The sequence below is a fragment of the Lithobates pipiens genome, unplaced genomic scaffold (genome assembly GCF_037356315.1).
Source record: "Lithobates pipiens isolate NorthernLeopardFrog02 unplaced genomic scaffold, aLitPip1_a1.2 Scaffold_18, whole genome shotgun sequence".
In the NCBI taxonomy this organism is placed as follows: Eukaryota; Metazoa; Chordata; class Amphibia; order Anura; family Ranidae; genus Lithobates; species Lithobates pipiens.
In genome coordinates this window covers 31,436,979-31,464,440 of record NW_027507758.1, presented here as the reverse complement: position 1 = coordinate 31,464,440, position 27,462 = coordinate 31,436,979, and the positions used below count along the sequence as shown (strand labels likewise).

General features: G+C 43.6%; 1 protein-coding gene across 4 annotated transcripts in view; it reads left to right on the top strand.

Moving 5' to 3' along the window:
* Positions 1 to 14,823, top strand: part of EML6 (EMAP like 6) — a 295,572-nt gene extending 280,749 nt beyond the window's left edge. For 3 of the 4 annotated variants that reach the window (XM_077485543.1, XM_077485540.1, XM_077485542.1), the window contains 2 exons: positions 1,324 to 1,424; positions 6,913 to 14,823. In XM_077485543.1, coding sequence (XP_077341669.1) covers positions 1,324 to 1,424; positions 6,913 to 6,937 — 126 coding nt within the window. In that variant the 3' untranslated portion in view covers positions 6,938 to 14,823. The remainder of the gene's footprint in view (positions 1 to 1,323; positions 1,425 to 6,912) is intronic. The other variant, XR_013276589.1, reaches the window with a different exon arrangement.
* The last annotated feature ends 12,639 nt before the right edge of the window (positions 14,824 to 27,462 follow it).

The window sequence follows — 27,462 nt, the reverse complement described above, 5'->3', positions numbered from 1 at the left end:
TTACTGAGAACCTTAAATGTCTTAAACATATCACATAGGTGACTTTTTGTTCCCTGTGTTAATACAAATAAAGTTTTAGTGAAAAAAAAAGTTACACCCAAGCACTTAAAGAGGAAGTAAACTTGTCTCCCTGCAAAGGTAAAGCATAATGGGCTACTATGCATCGCATAGAAGCCCATTATGTGTCACTTACCTGACACAGGAGCCAGCGATGTCACCACTATCCCCTGTAGTCCGGAGCGTCCATCTTCTTCTGGGTATCGCTGCTCCAGCCACTCACAGCGCCGGAGCAGCGATGACGTCACTCCCGCGCATGCGCACAGGAGCTGCCACTAACGGCATATTGCCGTTAGCAGCGGCATGCTGCTAACGGCGATAGTGCACCTGCGTACCGCAGTCTATGTGCCATAGGCAGCTGTCACTGTCTTTTAGTAAATATCTCCTAAACCCTGTTAAACTAAGCTTACCTGTAGGTCAAAGTGGTTTGTAAGGGTTTACAACCACTTTAAATCACCCCCCCCACAAAAAATACAAAAGCACTATTACGATACTTATGCTACATATCCTCACGTGCACTAGGGTGAGAAGCAATGATTTTAGACATGCACATGAAACGGCTAATCACTGGGTAAAAAGCTTTCCTTACTTGGATTTGCTCATTTATCTCACAATGGGGTTAATTTAATAAAGGCAAATAATCTGTTCACTTTTGCAAGGTGCAGTTGCACCCAATCACACACAAGAAAAATAAAAAAAAAACTGTATTTTTGCTTGCACATGATTGGATGATGGAAGTCAACAGAGCTTCTGCTCATTTACTAAGCTCTGAAGCAACTGCTCTTTGCACTTTGCAAAGTGTACAGTCTAAGTATAAGTTTAATAAATCAACCGCAAAGTCTTAGGGGTCTATTTATTTTAAAAAAAAAACGGCAAAGCTATTTGTCCTGTGAAACTGCATCTTCATTCGTTCTGTGCGAATGAGGGCAAAACCATATGTTAGCAGGCTATATTCTCACTCTCCAGGTCGACTGTTATTCATTCATACAGAATAGGGAGAATTGAGAAAATGCCACATTATGGCCACTAGATGGAGCTGATGGTCATAGGAAATAATTACTTATTTCTCTAGTGGCCATACTGCAGCAATGCCAGCCTGCAGCTAGAGGCATTTAAAGAGTGATAAACATTGTATATTCATGTTTATTCTTTTTTTTTGATCCTACACAATACAAATAATGCAAAATAATGAAATATGCTTTTCTGTGCCTATAAAGATTGCCCAAAGATGAGTTGGAGTTTTATTTGATTGTGTTTTCTTTCCAGGCCAAACATAAGCGGTATTTTGGTCACTCGGCACATGTGACTAATGTACGCTTCTCGCATGATGACAAATATCTCATAAGCACTGGAGGGGATGACTGCAGGTAACAACTACTTTCCTTTATCAGTATTTTAGTGATTTAATTATTACTTACTATTATGGAAACCAGAAAATACTTCAGTAATGTAACTTGCTTAAAGGGAAACTAATTTGGGTCCAATTTATTTTATTTGTTTCAACAAAATTTCCTTGACTTATTTTTACAGAATATTTATTTGACATACAGTGGGGCAAGAAAGTATTTAGTCAGCCACCAATTGTGCAAGTTCTTCCACTTAAAAAGATGAGAGGCCTGTAATTGTCATCATAGGTATACCTCAACTATGAGAGACTAAATGTGGAAACAAATCCAGACAATCACATTGTCTGATTCTTGAAAGAATTATTTGCAAATTATGGTGGAAAATAAGTATTTGGTCCCCTACAAACAAGCAAGATTTCTGCCTCTCACAGACCTGTATCTTCTTCTATAAGAGGCTCCTCTCTCCTCCACTCATTACCTGTATTAATGGCACCTGTTTGAACTTGTTATCAGTATAAAAGACACCTGTCCACAACCTCAAACCGTCACACAGTCCAAACTCCACTATGGTGAAGACCAAAGAGCTGTTGAAGGACACCAGAAACAAAATTGTAGACCTGCACCAGGCTGGGAAGACTGAATCTGAAATAGGCAAGCAGCTTGGTGTGAAGAAATCAACTGTGGGAGCAATAATTAGAAAATGGAAGACATACAAGACCACTGATAATCTCCCTTGATCTGGGGCTCCACGAAAGATCTCACCATGTGGGGTCAAAATGATCACAAGAACGGTGAGCAAAAATCCCAGAACCACACAGGGGGACCTAGTAAATGACCTGCAGAGAGCTGGGACCAACGTAACAAAGGCCACCATCAGTAACACACTACGCCGCTAGGGACTCAGATCCTGCAGTGCCAGACGTGTCCCCCTGCTTAAGCCAGTACATGTCCGGGCCCGTCTGAGGTTTGCTAGAGAGCATTTGGATGATCCAGAAGAGGATTGGGAGAATGTCATATGGTCAGATGAAACCAAAGTAGAACTGTTTGGTAGAAACACAACTCGTCTTGTTTGGAGGAGAGAGAATGCTGAGTTGCAACCAAAGAACACCATACCTACTGTGAAGCATGGGGGTGGCACCATCATACTTTGGGGCTGTTTCTGTGCAAAGGGAACAGGATGACTGATCTGTGTACACGAAAGAATGAATGAGGCCATGTAGCGTGAGATTTTGACTGCAAGCATTGAAGATGAAACGTGGCTGGGTCTTTCAGCATGACAATGATCCCAAACACACTGCCCGGGCAACAAAAGCATTTCAAGGGCCTAGCCAGTCTCCAGATCTCAACTCCATAGAAAACCTTTGGAGGGACTTGAAAGTCTGTGTTGCCCAGCTACACCCCCAAAACATCACTTCTCTAGAGGAGATCTGCATGGAGGAATGGGCCAACATACCAGCAACAGTGTGTGACTACCTTGTGACAACTTACAGAAAACATTTGACCTCTGTCATTGCCAACAAAGGATATATAACAAAGTATTGAGATGAACTTTTGACATTGGCCAAATACTTATTTTCCACCATAATTTGCAAATAAATTCTTTCAAAAATCAGACAGACAATGTGATTGTCTGGATTTGTTTCCACATTTAGTCTCTCATGGTTGAGGTATACCTATGATGACAATTACAGGCCTCTCATCTTTTTACGTGGGAGAACTTACACAATTGGTGGCTGACTAAATACTTTTTTTCCCCACTGTATACATATTTAATGCAGGGTGCACTCATGATTCTAATGGGTTGCAGCATTTTAGGTTTTATCAAGTTGTGTACCTTCAGACTCTCTCTAACTAAACCGAATCTAGCATAGAAATAAAGCAGGGGGGAAAGGGTAAGGAGTTGCAGCTATGAGAGTAAATGTTAGATTGAGCTATTGAGGTCTGTAAGCATTAGGCTTTTGTTAAGCAGAGTAGCTAGGAACTTTCCTAAAAACTTTACCTGTCTGTCTTATTAGGGGCATTTACCCTCCCTTTCTGTTGTAGTGACCACACAGGAAACCCCCCCAACAGGAAACAGCCAGCAATAAAAAAAAGACAACATGGGTTCTAACCCTTTACAACTCTACTGCAGATGTTCTGGTGTTGCAGTCCATGTCCCCACTGAAGGGATTCCCCTCACTTCCTGATGACTGTACTGGAAGTGATTGTAAATGCTTTTAGTGGGGTCACAGTCAACAATAAACACATGGCAGAGTTTCCAACCTTTCCAATCCCTGTTTAAAACTGAGGCAAATGTTTTTACTGGAGTTGAAGTGTAATTAAACCCGCCTGTCTTACAACCGAGGAAGCTGCCATCTTGGCCTCTGTTTGGTTTGCAGTTGTTCGGCACATGTGATCAGTTGTGACATTTGATGGCTTGAGAGGTGGGCTGAGAACACAAGCAACTGCAACTGTTACAATTCAGGGCATACCTTGAATGTAACTGTTTTGAGAAACAGTTATATTGATGGATTTAGTTCTGCTTTAAGTGTAAAGCCCAGCTCCAGACAGGTAAAAAATTATCCCATGTTAGGGACTGTTTTTGTCCGGGGGGGAGACAGTTTTACTTGCCCCATCATTTGCTCTCCCTTGCACATAGTCCTCCCCCACAATCCGGCAGTGGACTGTCCTCCTGCGTCCTCATGTTCAGGGTAGGGCCATGGACCCTGCTCTGGTCTTGATGGCGTCAGATTGAGCGTGGGGGGTACAGAAGCTGCAGGGACAGGTCTAGCTGTGGGGAGAAGCGGAGGATCGGGTAAGCATGTATTCTTTTATTTTTCCCCTCAACATGAATGAGCAAATAACCCTAACAGTGCGGGCGCAGCTCCACTTAAAGGGATCATTTTTTATTTCCCAGAGTTGGGCTTCAAAGCTGAACTCAGGCACTGATGTTGGATGTGAAGGCCTGGCTCACAGTCTCTGCTCCAATTCACCCCAAAGGTGTTCTATCGGGTTGAGGTCAGAGCTCTGTGCAGGCCAGTCAAGTTCCTCCACCCCAAACTAACTCATCCATGTCCTTATGGACCTTGCTATGTGCACTGATCATGTTGGAACAGGAAGGGGTCATCCCCAAACTGTTCCCACAAAGTTGGGAGCATGAAATTGTTCAAAAGGTCTTGGTATGCTGATGCCTTAAGAGTTCCCTTCACTGTAACTAAGGGACCAAGCCCAACCCCTGAAATACAACCCCACACCATAATCCTCCCTCCACCAAATGATTTATACCAGTGCACAAAGCAAGGTCCATAAAGACATGGATGAGCGAGTTTGGAGTGGAGAAACTTGAATGGCCTGCACAGAGTCCTGACCTCAACCCGATAGAACATTTTTGGGATTAATTAGAGCTAGGCCTTCTTGTCCAACACCAGTGCTTGACCTCACACATGCACTTCTGGAAGACCCATAGACACACCCCTAAACCTTGCGGACAGCCTTCCCAGAAGAGTTGAAGCTGTTACATCGGCAAAGAGTGGGCCAACTCAATATTGAATCCTAGGGACTAAGACTGGGATGCCAATAAAATGCGTGTAAAGGCAGGTGTCACAATACTTTTGACAATATAGTGCATATGGATGAATAGGTGAGTAAAAATGACCAGGGAGGATGTCCCGATCAGAAAATGTCACCAAGTTTGAATTGAACGAATATGTCCACTTTTATTATTATACAGGATTTATATAGCGGCAAAAGTTTACGTAGTGCTTTGCAACATAAGAGTAGATAGTACAATTACAATACAGTTTAATACAGAAGGAATCAGAGGGCCCTGCTTGCTTTCCGACGACAAAATCCGTCTGATTTTTTCCGAAGGATTTTGGCTCAAACTTGTCTTGCATACACAAGGTTGCACAAAGTTGTTGGAAAGTCTGATCGTTCTGAATGAGGTGACGTAGAACAAGTACGACGGGACTATATATGGGCCAGTAGCCAATAGCTTTCATCTCGTAATTTATTCTGTGCATGCGTGGCATTTTGTCCGTCGGAATTGTCTACACACGATGGGAATTTAAACGATCGGATTTTGTTGTCGGAAAATTTTAGATCCTGCTCTCAAGTGTAAAGCCCAGCTCCAGACAGGTAAAAAATTATCTCATGTTAGGGTCTGTTTTTGTCTGGGGGGGAGAAAAACTGAAAAAGTCAGATGGAGCTCACACACAATCGGATTTTCCGACAACAAGATCCGATCTTGAGCTGATGGAGAAAATAAACGTACAGTTGTTTTGTGGGGGCCGGATAGGCTTCTTTGAAGAGATGTGTTTTCAGGGATCGTATAAAAAAAGATTCTTGGAAGTGATGGTTTGGCCCCCACAGGGCCCTGATCTCAACATCATGGAGCCTGTCTGGGATGACATGAAGAGACAGAAGGATCTGAGGCAGCCGACATCCACAGAAGATCTGTGCTTAGTTCTCCAAGATGTTTGGAACAACCTGCCTGCCGAGTTCCATCAAAAACTATGTTTAAAGTGGTGTTGCACATAAAAAAAAAATTCACCAAAATTCCTAAAAAAAATTTAAAAAAATATTTGATTTTTTTTTTAAATCACCTCTAGATGCCTGTTGCTAGGGGGTCCCTCGTAGTCTGCCTCCTTCAGTGCCTGGGCTCTTAACGTCACTTTCCCTCAGCGCAGGAAGTGCTCAGCTCTTCCCCCTCCCTCCTGTCAGTCTTCTGGGACACAGGTCCCACTGTGCAGCCAATCACGCGGCCAATCACGGCCCTGCTCGTCCCCCCCTCCGCTCAGCGGCGCCGGCATCCTAACTGTGGAAACCCGGCTGCACATGCGCGAGACGAGCGGGGGCTTCGTTCCCCCACATCGCTGGACCCTGGGACAGGTAAGTGTCCGATTATTAAAAGTCAGCAGCTGCAGTATTTGTAGCTGCTGACTTGCTGAGCTTACCTGTAGGTCCAAGAAATATCTCCTAAACCTATACGATTTAGGAGATATTTGCCCGAAGACAGGCACCAATGTCTACAGCGCATGCGCCGTAGACAGCGGCACGCAGGCGCACTGAGCGCGGCATTCTCAACGACGGAGCTGCCGCGCGTGTCGGCTCCCGTGCGCATGCGCGGGAGTGACGTCATCGCGGCTTCGCCGAATGACAGCGGCGGAGCTGCGAGACCCCACCAAGAAGATGGATGCGCCGCACTACAGGGGACAGCGGCGACTTCGCTGGCTCCTGTGACAGGTAAGTGACACATAATGGACTACTATGCGATGCACAATAGTGCATTATGCTTTACCTTTGCAGGGAATGAGAGAGGAAGTAAACTCATCAGGGTTTACTTCCTCTTTAAGTGTGCCATTGTTGCCATTTTGAAGGCAAAGGGTGGCCACACCAAATATTGATTTCATAATTCTTAATCTACAGAATTTTCTCACACCTGCCTAAAATGTTTGCACAGTAAATTTTTATATTTCTTAGGAAAAGTAGAATTGTGTGAAACAAATTATTTCTCTCCTCTTCCTTTCAGTGTATTTGTCTGGCGATGTTTATAATGTGAACCATGGAGGCCGAAAACGCGTTAGCTGCTCCCCTTTGTCATCTACTGCACACATCCTTGTACAATGCTGCATGAGTTCTGGTGTTCTATTACTGTAAGATAAACGATATAAAGACTTTGTGTTTTAGGGGAATTTGAAGTACAAAGCCGTTCTTTTTTTACAGAGAATCCACAGAAAAGCCGTCCATTGGATCGTACGTGTCACCGGCCAAACATGTTCTCTTTAGCCTTTTGTTATATATTTTAGATTTTATAGAGATATTCTAAAAAAAAAAAGTTTACAATTTTGGCAATTGATATTTCAAATGTGTATTTATTTTCCGGGAAAGAACCGACGCTGCATCCTTAGTGAAAATTGCACTTTTTGTATAATGAGAACTGTCATGCTATTTTTGCATTTTCTATTTTACATAAGCCATGTTCGAAGCACTTGTACTTTTCCTTTGCAGTTGTTTTATTTTTCGACTCATAAAGTGCCTTGATCTATTTGTTATCGGCCAGCCTCATGCCACGGCGCACAGCGATGGTGCTATAAACGTTCTCAGTGATGGTGGCTTTACACGGAGTGAGATTTCTTCATTGTTTTTGTGGCTCGATGTGTGAATAATCGCACGGTCATTACTATACAGTGCCGGCACACGAGAACACGGGAATGTGTATTGTCCAGGAAGGGCTTCAGCGGTGGAATATTTAATAGCTTAGTGTAAGGTTAACCTTTTCTTACATTGTTTGCAAAACATTTAAAGCAATGTTTTTTTTTTTTAAATTAGACCATTTTTTTGTCAAAAACAAATTATTAATAATAATAATTTCATTGTATAGAGCCATTCAAATGCTCACATGTAGCTGAGCCTCATATCCCTTTACTACGGCAATTTATAATATATACAGTCAATTTACTACTTACGTTAGAAAATGTCCAACAACATACAATTGGCCAAAACAGCGGCAACGCAGCAGTGTTTTGGCGGTGACAGCTGTTGTCTATGTCTTTGACACTGGGAGGTGATAACTGTCACTGTGTCCATAGTTATGGGTGCTAATAGCGGTTGTCTAGGCCCACGGTTCTGGGACTGTTACTGGGTCCATGGCTGTGGAAGGTGACAACTGTTACTGGGCCTGTGACTCTGGGTAGTAATAAAACTATTGTTTGGGCCAATGGATTTTTGGAGGTAACAGCTATGGTCTAGGTCAGTGTTTCTCAACTCCAGTCCTCAAGTAACACCAACAGGTCATGTTTTCAGGATTTCCCTCAGATGAAATGGCTGTGGTAATTACTAAGGCAGTGAAAAGGATTAAATCACATGTGCAAAATAATGCAAAACCTGAAAACATGACCTTGAGGACAGGAGTTGAGGAACACTGGTCTAAGTCCATGGCTCTGAGAGGTAACATATGTTGTCTGGAACCATGGCTCTCATAGGTGATAACTGTTGTCTAGGAGCATGGCTCTAGGAGGTACAACTGTTACTGGGCCTATGACTGTGGAAAGTAAAAAGACTTGTCTGGGTCAATGGCTTTTGGAGGGAACAGCAATTGTCTAGGCCCATGGTTGTGGGAGGTAACATATGTTGTATCGAACCATGGCTCTGGTAGGTAACCACTGTTGTCTAGGGCCATGGCTCTAGGACGTGACAACTGTTAATGGGCCCATTATTTTTAGAAGTAACAGCAGTTGTCTAGGCCCCATGGCTTTGGAAGGTGACAAATGTTACTCTTCCTATTGCTCTGGGAGGTAGTAACTGTTGTCTAGGCCCAGACTTTTGGAGGTAACAGTTGTTGTCTAGGCTCATGTTTCTGTAAGGTAACATCTGTTGTCTAGGTCCATGGCTCAGGATGGTAGGGATTGTTGTCTGGACCCATGTCTCCAGGAGGTGACAATGGTTGTCTAGGCCCATGGCTCTGAGAGGTAACAACAGTTACTGGACCCATGGATCTGGAAGGTGGCAACTGTTAATGGTCCCAAGGTTCTTGGCCGTAAAAGCAGTTGTCTAGGTCTTTGACTCTGGGACTATTACAGGTCTCATGGCTCTGAAAGGTGACGGGTGTTACTGGGCTTATGGCTCTAGGAGCCAATGGCTTTTCGAGATAAGGCTTATATCTTTGGAAGGTAACATCTGTTGTCTGGGTCCATGGCTCAGGAAGGTAGTAATAGTTGTCTGGACCCATGCCTCTGGGAGGTGACAATAGTTGTCTAGGTCCATGGCTCTGGGAAATAACAGCTACTGTACCCATGTCTCTGGAAGGTGACAACTGTTAATGCTCCTACGGTTCTAGAAGGTAACAGCAGTTGCCTAGACCTTTGGCTCTGGGACTATTGCAGGTATCATGGCTGTGAAAAGTGACAGCTATTACTGGACCTATGGCTCTGAGAGCCAATGGCTTTTGGAGGTAACAGCTGTTGTCTAGGTCCATGGATCTGGAAGGTAACATCTATTATCATGGTCCTTGGCTCAGGAAGGTAGCAACTGTTGTCTAGACCCATGCCTCTGAGAGGTGACAACTGTTCTCCAGTTGCATGGTTCTGGGAGTTAACAATTGTTACTGTACCCATGACTCTGAAAGGTGACAACTGTTAACTGGTTCTATTGCTCTGTAATAACTGTTGTCTGGGCCAATGACTGTTTAAGGTAACAGCGGTTGTCTAGGCCCATGGCTCTGGGAGGTGAAACTGTTACTGGGCCCATGGCTCTGGGAGGTGATAACTTTTGTCTGGACCAATAACTCTGGGAAGTAACAACTGTTGTCTGGGCCCATGACTCTGGGAGGTGATAACTTTTGTCTGGACCAATAACTCTGGGAAGTAACAACTGTTGTCTGGGCCCATGGCTCTGGGAGGTGATAACTTTTGTCTGGACCAATAACTCTGGGAAGTAACAACTGTTGCCTGGACCCATGACTCTGGGAAATAGTGCCAGATCTTACCCTAGTACAGATATTTCTCATCTTCCTGGTTATGTTCTGTAACACTTAAAAAAGCAGCTAGGTTTTGCATGGGTCTGACTTTTTACCCATGTACCTCCATCTCCCCGCACAGAACACGCTGTTGTCTATTTAATACACAGAGCTAGGGCCATATATACAGTGTGCTAGGAACAATTAGAGTGGAAGAGGAGAAGTCCAAAAGACTTAGCACATTCTCAGGTCTGTGGAAGTTGTGGCTTAGACAGTCTGGGGAGAATCTGTACAAGAGTACCTGTCTACATCACCTCATTGCCAATAGCAGAGCCAACTTGACATGTTCCTTAGCACAGGCTTTCCTCAAAAAGGATATTTATGTTATATTAGAGATCAGATATTGTGAGACCCCAATTTGTTTGCATCAGAGTCCATGGAAGCTTAGCTATGCCCCAAGGGGGTGATGCCAAAGGATCTTGGAGGGTTTTAGTTGAGTGATTTTGAGAGACTGAAATAAGGATGGTCCTCTGAGCTGATAGAGAGACAAGATCTCATGATATGCATGCCTGTGTGCTAATCTAGAAGAGACCATTCACCTAATATTCATGACAGCGCAACAGCTGATACCAGAGACTTTCATGACATCTTCATTCTACTCGATTATTGCAGACATCTGTCACATGGATTGTGATAATCTATGTTGTCCTTCCAAGAAAGGCCACAGGGTAATCATTTTATGTGGATGGCTTTCTTTTTTTCTTTTTTTTTGCACTCATTTGAATAATCGAAATAATAATAATTGATTAACTTAAACAAATTAATTAAATTATTTAAGTTAATGTAAAGAACAATTAAAAAAAATCTATTTAATGGCATATATATGTATAATCAAGTCTGAAGTAGCATTTGTAACCTGTGTCATATTGGGGAAAAAAATACTGGTAATTATAGCTATTTTACCCACAATATTCTGAATTGTGATAGGTCAATTTTTTTGGACTGGTATTCTAATTATTCTTTAAAAAACATAGACCTTCCCATGAAATATTAGATATAAAATTATGTCATTTTATGGGAATTATTAGAAAACTCTGCAGATTGTGGCTGATAATAGACCAATACAATGTAATGTGACATCTTAATGTAAAATCTGAATTTAGACATATCCGTCCTGTAATGGTTACGTATTTGTGCTTAATTTAAGGATCGATACTAGTTAAGGGCCAGTCACTAATGAACTATAAAAAAATATAGGGGTTGATAAAACCATTGAACTGGGTTCAGTGAACAGCATTGATAGGTGCCATCTTCTGTGCCATCATCATCTTACTCCTCTACCAGATGGGTACGTACTTCCAGAATTAAATGGTCTACATCCTTGTACACCAAAAACTATTTGGTAGCATCATTACATTTAAAGCTTTGACTTATTTAAAAAAAAAGATTATTTGTCTTGATTTTATATATGTTATTTTTTTTACGATGGTTTGGGTTGTTTTTATATATATATATAAAATATATTGTAATCCCATAAATTCTGAATATTAATGCAAATCATTTTCTGTATAGAGATTGAATGGAATATTTTTTTCCAATTGTGATATTGTGCGATATGATGACATTTACATTGTGTGGAAATGTAGAATTTAATATGTTATTTGAAGTGCCCCTAAAGATCATTAATTATGAGATTTGCAAATAGGATCTGTATCATGCTGGCTGATTAATGCCTTACATTACCTTCTTGTAAAGTCTGAACCTGGTTCCTTAAAGGAGGCCTGTTACATTACATATTTAGGGTGAAATAATAGGTTCACTTGCTAGCTCTGCCACTCCAATGCTGCATACGCTTATTACCCAATTATGATGCCTGAGCGCTGTCATAGGGTCAGCTTGGTGCATGTTGTGATCAGACTCACTTGGGACTTACACATGGCTCTCTCACTTGGCTTTGGTAGGCGAATAGGATGCTAGTTGAGCAAGGAAAAGGCATGTAAAAGCTGTGGGAGTTGGGTGGGGGGCGCTATAACATGAACTGGTTACTTTACTCTCAATGAGTAATGTGCAGGTCAGTGCACTAAAAACTAATGTTGGGCTCTTGCTTGCCTATGAAATTGCCCACTGGTTTGTATCGGTTGCGGACTCTTTATTAGTGGTAAGATATCAGTGCCTGAGTTCCAAGGTGCTTCTACCAGTTTTATGGAGGTCTTACACCCTATGTAGGATTCTTCATGGAAAAACAAATCAAGGCGTTATATTTCCCCACTGAGGTCACCTAAATGCTATAAGAGGGCACTGGGTGATTCAGTCAACTTTATCCTCTTATAACTGGAATATCCATTTTGGATGGTCTAGACCAGTGGTCTCCAAACTGCGGCCCTGGGGCCAGATGTGGCCCTTTGCTTGACTCTATCCAGCCCTAGGAGCACTATTCCATCCACAACTGACTCTATGATGGGGCACCATTCCTCCCACACCAGTGGTGGGTGGAGCACTATTGCTCCCACAGATACCAATGATGGGCTGCTACTCTGTCCACTGATAATAGGGCACTATTCCTTCCACTGATACCAACAATGGGGCACCATTCCTTTTACTGATACTGGGGCATTTTCTACTCCCACTAGCCACAGTCTGGCCCCCCTAAACTCTGAAGGATAGTAAACCGGCCCTTTGTTTGGAGACCTGTGGTCTACACCTCAAAGCGGGCTTCACACCTATGCATTACCAGGACTGTCAGTCACCGGCTCTCTACTCTGCCCCTCCAGCACTTACTGGGGCTCTGGGCTGTGGAGGAGAGGGAGGGGCTGGCTCAAGCTCTTGGCGGATCACTGAGAGGCTGAGCCGGATAGTGATCCAGGCTGTTGGGTGGATTCTGTGGATCTTTTCAGAGCCTGGACCGGCTCTGTGATGTCAGCTGACAGCGGACTTTAGCCACTCTTGGCTGAAAGCTCACAGGAGTGCAGAATGAACTGCTCTCCTGTGATCCATAGGAAAAGTACAGCCAAAAAAGCTTTGACCATACTTCTCCTTTAACCAATTCCATACCGCGTGAATTCCAGCACTCCTCTCCCACATGTAAAAATCATAATAAAATTTCTCAGAATCCCCAAACATTATCTATATTTTTTTAGCAGACACCATAGGGAATAAAATGGTGGTCATTGCAACTTTTTATGTCACATGGTATTTGCGCAGTGATTTTTCAAACGCAATTTGTTTGGAAAAAAAACACTTTCATGGGAAAAAAAATAAAACAAAACAGTTAACACAATTTTTTTCTATAATGTGACAGATGATGTTACGCAGAGTAAATAGATACCCAACATGTCGCGCTTTAAAATTGCACACACTTGTAAAATTGGCGCCAACTTTGGTACTTAAAAATCTCCATAGGCGGCATTTGACGTTTTTTAAAGGTTACATGTTTAGAGTTACAGAGGAGGTCTTTGGCTAGAATTATTGCTTTCACTCGTGGTGATACCTCACATGTGTTTTCTTCTGCGTGAGAGCCTGTGTGTGGGGACTATGGCGCTTTAATTATTATTTTTTGTTTATTTTATTAAAATTTTTATATTTTTACACTTTCCTTTAAATAAAAATGTTTTTAATCACTTTCATTCCTATTACAAGGAATGTAAACATCCCTTGTAATAGGAATAGTGCGTGACAGGTCCTTTTTATGGAGAGATGTGGGGTCTATAAGGCATCATTCAGATATCACCACTGAAAGCCGAAGACGTCATATGACGGCCTGCGGTATGAAAGTGGTTAAAGTGGTGTTGCCACCAAAAAATTAAAAGCTGCTTAAAATTTGTAAAAAAAATAAAAATAAAATAATTGGCAAAAAAATAAATTTTTACTCACCTCTAAATACCGGTTGCTAGGGTGTCCCTCGTAATCTGCCTTCTTCATTGCCCGGGCTGGTGACATCACTTCCCCTCGCGCCGCACATTCACCTGGGACCTGTCACGTGTCCCAGGTGACTGTACGGCGTATCAGGGCGCCCTGCGCCGCTCGCGCATGTGCAGTGGGTGCCCGGCTGTGAAGCCACAGCCGGGTGCCCACAGTATGCATGACAGCGCCGCAAGCGGAGCGGGGAGCGAGGGGGGGCTTTGTTCCCCCGCATCGCTGGACCCTGGGACAGGTAAGTGTCCGATTATTAAAAGCCAGCAGCTGCAGTATTTGTAGCTGCTGACTTTTAATTTTTTTTTTTTTAGGGGGTACCCCACTTTAAGGTGAGTGCGGTAATGCCTGCAGCGGAATGTATAGGTGTGAAAGGGGGTCTTACAGAGCATAGGTAGAGCAGGCAGTCATTTTGTAAGCTAATGTAATATTGATAGAAAATAGCCAGTTTATTTTAAGAACTAGTGATCATCACTGAAGCACCTTGTGCATGCCTCCAATGTATGAGTGCCATGGATTTCTTCACTCAGCTAATCATTGTTTATGCTTCAAGCTAAGCTGTCAATTGAAAAGGGTGCAAGTCGTCTCTGATGTAATGCAGTTATCAGAATATCGCTTCCCCATTCTGCCTGTCTCCAGATAGAGGCCAGAACACTAGAGAAGTTCAGACAACTGCACACCGGAGATGATTGTTATGACACAACTTGCACATGTTTCAAGTGACAAATTACTTGAAAGCATTCCAGGCTGGGCAGAGAAGCCCTCAGTCATTTGTGGTGCTTGGAATGGAGTCTATAGAATGGCGATGACCTTTGCCTGTGTCTTAATGTAAATCATACTGATTGTAACTCCATAAAACCAGGATGAGGACTCAATGCAGACGCAGCAGCTTCTGGAATCCATATCTTTTGATGCAGTTCAGTGGAATGGCCTGCACTCAGAGGGGGTGACTCGCTGTTATGTAACATATTGTATATTGCTATATCTGTGTATAAATTATTTTTAAATCATTCTATGTGCAGATTTCGAGAACGATTTTTTTTGTGGTGAATAAATCTGGTGTTGATTTTTTTTTTCTTTGTGCGATGTACCTTGTCTTCATTTCTCCAGTAATTCTTCACCTAGAAACACGTATTTCTCACCTTCCTCTATTATGCTCAGTAGGCCCGCAATGGCAGCCCCCATACTACTCTCATGGCACTTTTAATTTAAAGGCATATTCCACCTTTTGGGAAACAAATAAATGCAGCTATATTGAGTATTAAAACCACTTGACCTCCGAAAGCTTTTAAGAAATTCGATTTTTTTTTAATTGGATATGTTTTATAACAGAAATTAGAAAATATTGCTATTTTCTTTCAAGTTTTTGTATTTTTTTTGTTTATATTTAAAAAAAAAAAAAACAGTGGTGATCAAATACCACCAAAAGAAAGCTCTATTTGTGTAAAAAAAATGATATAAATTTCATTTGGGTACAGCGGTGCATGACCGTGCAATTGCCAGTTAAATGAGCGCAGTGCCGAATAGTAAAAAATGCCCTGGTCATGAAGGGGCATTTTTTACTATTCGGAATTGCGATTATTTAACTGGCAATTGTGCAGTCATGCAACGCTGTACCCAAATGAAATTTATATCATTTTTTTTTTTTACACAAATAGAGCTTTTTTTGGTGGTATTTGATCACCACTGGGTTTTTTATTTTTTGCAATATAAACAAAAAAATACAAAAAGTTTGACAGTAAAAAATATTGCTATTTTTTTTTTTCTGTTATAAAACATATCCAATAGAAAATATGTATTTCTTTATGAATTTAGGGCAAAATGTATTCTGCTATATGTCTTTGGTTAAAAAAAAAAAAATCAAAATAAATGTATATATTCAGTTTTAGTGTCTACAAACTATGGTATATAATTCAGGAATATGCAATTAGCGGACCTCCAGCTGTTGCAGAACTACTCTGAGAGCCGGTTCACACAGGGGCGACTTGTCAGGCAACTTAGCCGTCTGACAAGTCGCATCCCATTCTGTACTATGAAACCGTCCTAATAGGAGTGACTCAAGTCGTTCCGACTTAGAAAAAGGTTCCTGTACTACTTTTGGGGCGACTTCAGGCGACTTGCATTGACTTCTATACAGAAGTCATTTTGCAAGCTGCCGCTGAAGTCGTGTGCAGGTCGCCTGAGGCAGTCGCGCTGTAAGTCGTGCTGCCCCTGTGTGAACCGTCTCTTACAGCGACAAGCATGACACCCAGAGGCAGAGTTATGATGGGAATTGTAGTTTTGCAACAGCTGGAGGTCCGCTAATTGCATATCCCTGATATAGACGCTATACTGTAATGGTGATGATCACCAGCTTATAGTGGGACTGTGATAGGGTGACAGGCAAACTGGAGCTAAAAGACCCTGGCTGGGAGGTTCACTAACTGATACTGACATCACCAGTAACACTAATACAGTGATCAGTGATAATCCTATACACTGACACTGTACTTATGACTGCCTGGGAAGGGGTTAACATCTAGGGGCGATCAAGGGGTTCTGTGTGCCTAACAATGTGTAATGTGAGCTGCTTTTACATTACTATCTGTCTGTTTTTTCCTCCTGCTTTGCAGGGAGAAAAAACAGCCAGCTGGCTGTTCACAATACACAGAGTTCTGTGTTTACACTGTGTATGTGATAGGCCACAGTCGATCAGCTGACTTCAGCAATAACCATTGGCTGAAATTAGCTGCCAAACTTGTGCTGCGTCACAGCATGCCTCAGCAGAGGGGATAAATGACGCGACTGTGCAGGTGAGACCACGTACAGCCGCACCGATTTCAGATAATAACAGGTTTCAGCAGAGAGAGGAACCCTTGGATTCTGTAGGGAGATGGGGGTTGCAGACTCTACTTATGTTTCATGCAATACCCTAAATATGGGAGTAACATGAACCATGGTTCTAAAGATGGACTTCTCTTTTAAAGCAGACCTGTCCCTATAGCAAAAATTCCCAGAAAAGTTCTCCCTGTAACAGTAGAGTGTACTTCCATGTCCCCCAACCTTCTTCATTAATGGTACTCATATCTATTATTCAGGAGGTCACAGATTTCCATGTCCTCCATCACTCAGTCTTCTCATTTTCCATCACCATACGTTTCCATGGGAAAAGAGGTCTGTGCTCATCCAGTGCAGCCTGGGAATGTATCCCTGTTTTCTGGCTTCGGAAAGATTCCCGAACCTTGGCACAATGGTTCACCAGGATACAAAGACACAGGGACGGACTGACCATTGGCACTGCCCGAGGGCCCCATGCCACTAGGGGGCCCCATCAGGGTTTCCAGCCTCAGTAAAACCAGGGACAGTATGTAAAAATTTGTGTTTTTTTTACATCTGTCTCTGAAATGTCCCTTACATCTTTTTGGTCTAAAAATCCCAAGATTATAGGTGCCCCACCTCTCCAATACCTTCTCAGCCAATAGAAACATGTCTGTGTGTACTGTGTGATTGTATACTGTGTGTGTGTGTGTGTGTGTGTGTGTGTGTGTGTGTGTGTGTGTGTGTGTGTGTGTTTGTTTGTGTATACTGTGTGGCCCCATAATCTCTGATTGCCTGGGGGCCCCATAATCTCCTATTGCCCGGGGGCCCCATGAGTTGTCAGTCCACCCCTGCAAAGACATCAAACTCAGAAGGAAGTCAAGTCTACTATTAAGAGAATATAGGAAGCTTTCTGTTACAGGAGTTTTTTTTTTTTTTGGTGTGCATTCATATTTACGCCAGATTACATCACCCTCAGTATCGCTTCAAGAACACGACCTCCTTTGACCACTAGGAGCAGCCCTGCATACATTATGAGGTTAGAGCTCACATCTCCTGACCCCCTTTCCCCCACCTTACCCCTCTGTTTGCTGACCACCGTCACCCTCTAGTTAAAAAATAAAATTTGTCATCCCATCCTCACTAAATTCAAAACTGGCCATTACTCTGCTAAAGGCTTAGAAAGAAAAACCCAAATAGTCAAAGCGTAACTCCACTTTTATTGAGAAAACATCTATGCACATTGCAAGGATTATAACAACCTTTGTTGCAGATTCCCATTGTTAGACCCCTTTCACACCGGGTCGTTTTGCAGGCGATACAGCGCTAAAAATAGCGCCTGCAAACCGACCTGAAACAGGCGCTGCTTTCTCTCCAATGTGAAAATCCCCGGGGCCTTTCAGACTGGAGCGGTGCGCTAGCAGGATGGTAAAAAAGTCCTGCTAGCAGCATCTTTGGAGCAGTGAAGGAGCGTTGTATACATCGCTTCTAAACTCCTTCCCAATGGTGCAGCATGGCTATACTGCCGGCTTTGCGGTGGTTTTTAACCCTTTCTCGGCCGCTAGACGCCCACCCCCCCCCCCCCCCCCCCGCTAGCTGCCGAATAGCACTTCAAATCCAAAGGTAAAGCGCCGCTAAAAAATAGCGGCGCTTTACCGCAGACGCTCCTCCCGCTCCAGTGTGAAAGGGGCCTTATTCTGAAGAAATCCCTCTGTATCTGACTTGTATCTTAGGCCGATTTCTGGGAAAGTTGGTAAGCCAATCACACAAGCAGGAAATGATGTTTCTGGGCAGTGGTCAGTACACTCTGTATACAGAACAACTCCAGGTAGCCATATTGCAATGTATTCTCAGAAAATTACAGAGCTGCAGATTAAAAAGGAAAGGTCATTTTTAATAACATTCAATTACAAAATTAGTGTCGTAATTCTATGTGTTATATTACTTTTTCTTTATTTACAATTTTTTTCCCCATGAAAATTGAGGAGCTTTAAGGGTGTTCTGCTAGAACAATTTCATTTTTCAGTCATTAATGTTGTCATTTGCAATTACAGTGCCTTGAAAAAGTATTCACACCCCTTCACATTTTCCACATTTTGTCATGTTACAACCAAAAACGTAAATGTATTTCATTGGGATTTTATATGATAGACCAACATAAGGTGGCACATTATTGTGACATGGAAGGAAAATGATAAATGGTTTTCAACATTTTTTACAAATAAATAACTGAAAAGTGTGGGGGGCATTTGTATTCAGCCCCCTTTATTCTGAAACCCCTAACGAAAATCTACTGGAACAAATTGCCTTCAGAAGTCACCTAATTCGTAAATAGAGTCCACCTGTGTGCAATTTAATCTCAGTATAAATACAGCTGTTCTATGAAGTCCTTAGTGAACCAACAGCATCATGAAGGCCAAGGAACACACCAGACAGGTCAGGGATAAAGTTGTGGAGAAGTTTAAGGCTAGGTTCACACCATAGCGATGCGGGAACGCCGCGAATCCGCGGCGTTTTCCCGCATCGCATGCCTCCCGCCGGCAGTTCACACTGCCCTATGCGGACTGCTGGGAGTGTCAATGAAATGTTAATGACACCCCCAGATCCGTCCGCATATCGCAGTGCGATCTGCAGACTCGCACAGGAATCGGATCGCATGGTGTGAACACCCATGCGATCCGATTCTGCTGCGGACCAAAAAAAGGGTCCCGTGCGAGTTTGCGGCGGGAGCGATGCGAATTCAGCCATACTATCTGTATGGCTGAACTCGCATCGCACAGACAGATCGGATGTGATTTGCACTGCAGTGCGGTGCGAATCACATCCGGATCTCTCACCCGCAGCGGTGTGAACCGGACCTTAAGCAGGGTTAGGTTATAAAAAAATATCCCAAGCTTTGAACATCTCACGGAGCACTGCTCAATCCATCATCCGAAAATGGAAAGAGTATGGCACAACTGCAAACCTACCAAGACATGGCCGTCCACCTAAACTGGCAGGCCGGGCAAGGAGAGCATTCATCAGAGAAGCAGCCAAGAGGTAACTTTGGAGGAGCTGCAGAGATCCACAGCTCAGGTGGGAGAATCTGTCCACAGGACAACTATTAGTCGTGCTCTCCACAAATTTGGCCTTTATGGAAGAGTGACAAGAAGAAAGCCATTGTTGAAAGAAAGCCATAAGAAGTCCAGTTTGTGAGAGGCCATGTGTATACACACGGTCAGACATTCCGACAGAAAATGTCCGATCAGACCGTGTTGTTGGATAATCCGACCGTGTGTGGGCTTCATCTGACTTTTTCCGTCGGAATGTCAGACCAACAAAGATTGAGAGCTGGATATAAAAATTTTACGACAACGTGATTCGATTGTAGAGAATTCTGATCGGACAAAGTGCCACGCATGCTCAGATCAAATTCCTAGACCAAAGCTATTGGCTACTAGCCTGAACGTAGTCCCATCGTAACTAAATAACGTCATCGCATTATGAACGATTGGATTTTCCGACAACTTTGTCCGACTGTGTGTATGCAACACCAGTTTCGGACAAAATCCGACGGATTTTGTTGTCAGAATGTCCGACCGTGTGTACAAGGGCTAAGAAGGTGCTCTGGTCAGATGATACCAAAATTGAACTTTTTGGCCTAAAAAGAAAAACGCTATGTTTGGCAAAAAAAACCACTGCACATCACCTGAACACACCATCCCCACCGTAAAACATGGTGGTGGCAACATCATGTTGTGGGGATGCTTTTCTTCAGCAGGGACGGGGAATCTGGTCAGAGTTGATGGGAAGATGGATGGAGCCAAATACAGGGCAATCTTAACCACTTAAGGACCGTCTCCTGCACATATACATCGGCAGAATGGCACGCCTGGGCACAACCACGTACCTGTAGTTGCTTTTTAAGTGCCCAGTCGTGGACCCAGTCCTGAGCTCCGTGACCATGGCTGTGGGACCAGCGGACCCGATCACCGCTGGTGTCCCACGATCGTGTCACAGAGCTGAAGAACGAGGAGAGGTTTGTATAAACAAACCTCTCCCCATGCTTCCTAGTGTGGCTGTCACCGATTGTCTCTTCCCTTTTATAGGGAAAGACGATCAGTGATGTCACATGCCAGGCCACGCCCCCATACAATAAAAAAAACATATGTCATACATAACACCTACACTGCCCCCTAGTGGTTAACTCATTCACTGCCAGTGTCATTTACACAGGAATCAGTGCATTTAAATAGCACGGATTGCTGTATAAATGACAATGGTCCCAAAAATGTCCGATGTGTCCGCCATAATGTCGCAGTCACAATAAAAATCGCTGATCGCTGCCATTACTAGTAAAAAAAAAATAATAAAAATGCTATAAAACTATCCCCTATTTTGTAAACACCATAACCTTTGCGCAAACCAATCAATAATCGCTAATTGCGATTTTTTTTACCAAAAATATGTAGAAGAATACGTATCGGCCTAAACTGAGGAAAAAAATTTCTTTTTTTATATATTTTTTGGGGATATTTATTATAGCAAAAAGTTAAAAAATATAGCATTTTTTTCAAAATTGTCGCTCTATTTTTGTTTATAGCGCAAAAAATAAAAACCGCAGAGGTGATCAAATACCACCAAAAGAAAGCTCTATTTGTGGGGAAAAAAAGTAAGTCAACTTTCTTTGGGAGCAACGTCGCACGACTGCGCAATCGTCAGTTAAAGCGACGCAATGCCGAATCGCAAAAAGGGGCCTGGTCCTTTGGCTGCAAATTGGTCCGGGGCTTAAGTGGTTAAAGTGTCTGTTAACCCATACATAAAAAAACACTGGCAGCCCCTCTATTATAGATTGGCATAACACACTGTATTTGTCTTCTATAAAAAAAAACGAGTTATGTAAATACCCTTTTAGAGTGATCTTCAGGCTGGTCACATGACTTGCAGCCGCTGTACAGCTCCGATACATGGCTTCTGCAGGAGGGGCCAAGATCCCCCTCTGCTGTCAGCTGGGGAGCTCACATGGCCGCTCAGCCCCTCATGCAGTAGCCCTGGAAACTGACCGACAGTTAAGTGACCGGCCTTAAGATTGCTCTAAAAAGATATTTACATGCCTCGTTTTTATAAAAGACTAATACAGTGTGATATGGCAATCTATAATAGAGGGGCTGGCTGGGGCCATTTAGAATTTTTTATTTGTACTAATAGCGGCGGAGATGGAGGGGACGAGATAGAGACACAGAACACAGAGGGGACAGGCAAGGAAGAAGAAAGCAGTTTAGAGGGGGCAGATTACACAGCACAACCATTGTGCTGTTTAATCTCCTTTAAGGGACCAGGATATCTTTTTTTTTTTTTTTGAGGGGGGGGGGGGGGGGGTTAAAAAACACTTCCACTTCAATACTAAGGGTGTCATATGACATCCTTGACATTGAATGGGGATATCTGAATGATGGGTGCAGCATCAATCAGATATTCTTTTTTCAAGCCGGCGATTCTGTGCACCATAAGAATGATCACAGTGGCAGTTCACCAGTCATCTCTATGACCGTCGGAGGCCTGGGCACGACTTTATGAGGTCACGGCCAGGTTCCCGGAAATAAACAAAGCTGCGATTGTGGCTGTCAGCATGAGATCGGGGAATTTTTTTTCTCGATCTGATGCTTTCCAGCCTGGAGGAGAGATGTGGGGTCTTATTGACCCCGCAACTGTCCATAAAGAGGACCTGTCACACACCATTCCTATTACAAGGGATGTTTACATTCCTTGTAATAGGAATAAAAGTGATCCAAAAAAAAAGTACAAAAATAAAAAAATTAAGTAAAAAAAAAAAAAAAAGAAAAAGAAAAAGTTAAATGGCCCTGTCCCCAGTAACTCGCGTTCAGAAGCGAACGAACATGTAAGCCCTGCCCGTATATGTAAACTCAATTCTAGTACTAGACCTCCTCTGTAACTCTAAACTGGTAACTTGTAAACATTTTTAAAGCGTCGCCTATGGAGATTTTTAAGTACCAAAGTTTGGCGTCATTCCATGAGTGTGCACAATTTTAAAGCGTGACACGTTGGATATCTATTTACCCGCCGTAACATCATCTTTTACATTATACAAAAAAAATTGGGCTAACTTTACTGTTTTGTTATTTTTTAATTCATGAAACCGTTTATTTTTTCCCAAAAAAAGGCGTTTGAAAAATTATTGCGAAAATACCATGCAAGATAATAAGTTACAATGACTGGCATTTTATTCCCTAGGGCAGTGATGGCGAACCTTGGCACACCAGATGTTTTGGAACTACATTTCCCATGATGCTCTTGCACTTTGAAGTGTAGTTGAGCATCATGGGAAATGTAGTTTCAAAACATCTGGAGTGCCAAGGTTCGCCATCACTGCCCTAGGGTGTCTGCTAGAAAAAAATATACAATATTTGGGGGTTCTGAGCAATTTTCTAGCACAAAAACTATGAAGTGGTTAAAAGAAAACCTGTTGGATTCTGCAAAAGACTTGAGACTGGGGCGGAGGTTCACCTTCCAGCAGGACAACGACTCTAAACATACAATCAGGGAATGGAATGGTTTAGATCAAAGCATATTCATGTGTTAGAATGGCCCAGTCAAAGTCCAGACCTAAATCCAATTGAGAATCTGTGGCAAGGCTTGAAAATTGCTGCTCACAGACGCTCTTCATCCAATCTGACAGAACTTGAGATATTTTACAAAGAAGAATGGGCAAAAATGTCCCTCTCTAGATGTGCAAAGCTGGTAGAGACATCCCCAAAAAGACTTGCAGCTGTAATTGCAGAGAAAGGTGTTCTACAAAGTATTGACTTAGGGGGGCGCTATACAAATGCACCCCACACTTTTCACATATTTATTTGTAAAAAAACATTTATAATTTTCCTTCCACTTCACAATTATGTGCCACTTTGTGTTGGTCTATCACATAAAATCCAAATAAAATACATTTATGTTTTTGGAATGCTCCCCTCAATGTCCTCTAGAAAACCAACTGTTCCAGGAGTGTCAATCTCTGGAGGTCCCTGTGACTCTACTGGTTTTTCCTGTTGACCTCCATATCAGCACTATATCCTGTAATGACATGGAGATCAGCAGGAGGAACCAGTAAGAACTGCTGAGGACCCCAAAGACCCACACTCCTGGAAGTGTGTTTCCCACCAGACTTCATTATACACTTACCACTGCCCTATAGCAGTTTTCCTGCTACAGGGCGGCCGCTGTGCACATTATCATGAATACCTACGTGATCCTGCACTTCCAGGTAGGGGGAATGCACACTGTTGGCGGCTCGCTCCTGCTGTGATTTCACCCAGCGGGAGCTGATTAGCGGTTACCGTAGACTTGGCTACAGATGCAGAACTGCAATCTATGTAAACAAGGCAGATTACCGTTGTGGCAGGAGAGAAGGCATGGATCCTGTGTCTATGCAAGGCAGGGACTAGTATCCATGTCTTCCCCTAGTAAGAGCACCTCCCACAGTTTAGAAAAACACTGGTCAGGCACACAGTCAACCCTTTGATTGCCCCTGATGTTTAACACCTTCCCAGCCAGTGTCATTAGTACAGTGACAGTGCATATTTTTATCACTGATCACTGTATTAGGATGACTGGTCCCCAAATAGTGTCAAAATATCGCAGTCCTGCCATTACTAGTTAAAAAAAAAATCTCAGTTGGTAGACGCTATAACTTTTGCACAAACCAGTATATAGACGCCTGGTCATTAAGACCTTTAGCTCAAAAAAGACCAAAAGTGGTCCAAGGAAGGAAGGAAACCTGTCCAACCGATGACAGGGTCATGGGAAGCGAAGGTTGGCCTGTGTAGTCCGATCCACTAGAAGAGCTTCCGGGGCTATAGTGGTTAAAAATCACTTAAAGAATGTCAAGGCAAAATAATAATAAAAAATAGTATGCAATCAATTAGCCACAGCATCATGACCACTGACAGGCAAAATGAATAACATTGATTATCTTGTGACAATGGCATCTGAAAGTTGGTGGGATATATTAGGCAGCAAGTGAACATGTTGTTCCTGAAGCTGGAGTGTTGAAAGCAGAAAAAAAAATGGCAAGATGACTGGGCTAGAGCAAATCCAAAAACTGCAGCTCTTGTGGGATGTTCCCAGTCTGCAGTGGTCAAGACCGACCAAAAGTGGTCCAAGGAAGGAAGGAAACCTGTCCAACCGATGACAGGGTCATGGGAAGAGAAGGTTGGCCTGTGTAGTCCGATCCACTAGAAGATCTCCTGGAGCTCCAGTTACTAAAAAGTGAATGCTGGTTCTGATAGAAAGGTGTCTGAGTTCACAGTTTGTTGAATATGCGGCTGCGTATCCGCAGACTGGTCAGGGTGTTCATGCTGACCCGTGTCCATGGCCAAAAGTGCCAACAATGGGCACGTGAGCATCAGAACTGGACCATGGAGCAATGAGAGAAGGTGGCCTGGTCTGAATCACGGTTTCTATTACATTATGTGGGTGTGCGTCACTTACCTGGGGAAGAGATGGCACTAGGATACACTTTGGGAAGAAGGCAATCTGGCAGAAGCGGTGTGATGCTTTGTTTAGTGTCTATGCCTCAACGGATCAGGGCTGTTTTGGCCACAAAAGGGGGACCTACTTTATAGTGGGTGGTCATAATGTTATGGCTGATCAGTGTATCTCTGCCATACATGCACATTTTCTCAGTATTTTAGGCTGGATACGCACTATACAACTTTTGTTGTTGGATTCCCTTTAGATTTACCTTCAACTTTTTTAGTGCAACGACCTGCCTGAATGCATACAAATTGAGTATTTCGATTTCTCAAACCATAGGAGGTCAAACCTAAAAGGAAAAAAATTAATTCCAAAGAAAGTTGTATACAGTTGAACCCTCACTTTACATATACTCGCGAGTGCGGCTACATTGGTGTCTAAGGAATATCTTGGTCAGCTTGACATGGCACTGCTCCCGGTTTTTAACATTGGTATCTATGGGAAATCTTGGTCAGCTTGACATGGCACTGCTCCTGAACCATAAGTGACAAGAACAACAAACTTGGGGAGCACCAACAGGGGACCCAGGGCTAAAAAATATCAGATTTTGGGGTCGGCCAGCTTGCCTAGGTAATCAGTAGTTATGCCTGTAAATTTTTAATACAAAAATAAAGTATACATTTTCATTTAAAAAAAATCAGGTATGCCTGTAAATGACTATCGCTATGCAGTACATGCATTGAGAAGTGAAAAAAAGGCATTGCTTCACTTTAAAGTACATTTCTCTTTCGTTTATTGATGGACACAGCTCCTTTAAATCTTGACCGTAGGGTTATCACACCACCTTCAGGAGAGGACTAGGCAGAACATGTAATACATGTGAAAACAACAGAACAGTTCCGCCCCTCTGGCTATAACCCCTCAGCCTGCTTCCTGCAGCTCAGTTTTTTTCTGCCTAGTGAAGGAGAAGGGCCTAGGCTCCCTGCCAGGACCATCTGTCCTGGGGATTTATTTTCTGCAATCTTTGCCTTTTGTGCAAGATATTGATCCTGTGATCTGCTATCAACAGCCGGCTGGGTGGCAGGCTGGATAATATAGATCCTTGTAGTCTCTCCAGCCCGGCCATCAAGCGTGTGCAGGCCCTAGCTACACGCTGGTTCAGCCACGACATGCCCCTCCAGAGTCGGCCACTGAGCTACATGCTCCTGGGGAACATATATGACCGGACTATGGATGTCTTTATCACAGTGTGCCGTGGCCAGCAGCCACCCCATACTGCTCGGGTGTGGGTCTGTTATGCGATGCCTCCGGCTCATCCAGATGGTAAGTACAGCGCTCCCTGTATCGGCAGGACAGAGTAGCTGGGCATTCCCTGGGAGGTCGATTAGGGGGTCCCTCTTCTTCCTTTCCTCTCTCTCTCTGTGTTCCTGTGGGACGCAGCATGGCTGGGCTGTGGTGCGGTGTATGTACCTGGGCCAGGGGTCCTCCGGGGGGGCTCTGACCCTTAGCTGGGGGTTGCGCTGACTGTCCGTGTCCATGTGCTGTCATCTGTCTCTCTGCTGGGGTCTGTGGGCTCTGCATGTGCTACTGCCATAGTGGTGGTCGCCGCTATTTTCTGTAGTCTCTGTGTACAGCATGGCTGTCGCCATTTTCTGTTAGTCTTTGTGAGCAGCATGGCCGTCAGCCATTTTCTCGAAATCCGGCGGCCATTTTCCTAGTGTTTTTTCCTACACAAGAACGTCCAGCGGCCATTTTCCTGTAGCCTCAGCGCGGTTTTTCTACCCCGTGCTGGTTCCTGTGCCTCAGAACAGCGTGGTTTTTACTCCGGGACACTTGTGCCTGACACAGCGATCAGCGAAAGCATGGTGCAGCACTCGGTCAGGGTGGTGAGTCCTGCAGTGGGGCACCCCAGTCTGTTAGCAGCTAGGAGGGTGGGATTGAGCACCTTGTCCTAAGTCCCCAAGGGTGGCAGACAGGGTGGGTCAGCATGACATCAGAAGCTGGCGTTTCTTCCCCAGATCTGCCTGTAATTGCAACCGGCTCGCCTGCAAATAGTGCAGTGCTTTTGGACGCTTTGTTGGCGGTCCTGGAAACGTTTGTTTCCAGGGTGGAGGCGGCGTGCAGGCGCAAGGGGTGTAAAAAAACGTCCCCTGCCCACCCCTTCCTCCCGGGAGAGCTCTGATTCAGACCCCACGGTGACTGGCGGCCCTTGTTCTGATGTGTCAGAGGATGCTGACCAGGACCGTTCGGACAGTGAGGATGATTCCGCGTCCGGGTCTGCGCAGGAAAAAGCGCTAGTTGGAGCACTTATTACTGCTGTGCGGGATACCCAGAAAATGCAGGATGCAGCAGGATCCTCTGCTGAGGTGTTGGTCCCTTTTGGGGCTCGTAAACCAGCCCGTATACCTAAGGTGTTTCCGTATCTGACTTATTTTGATAAGTTCATATACAAGG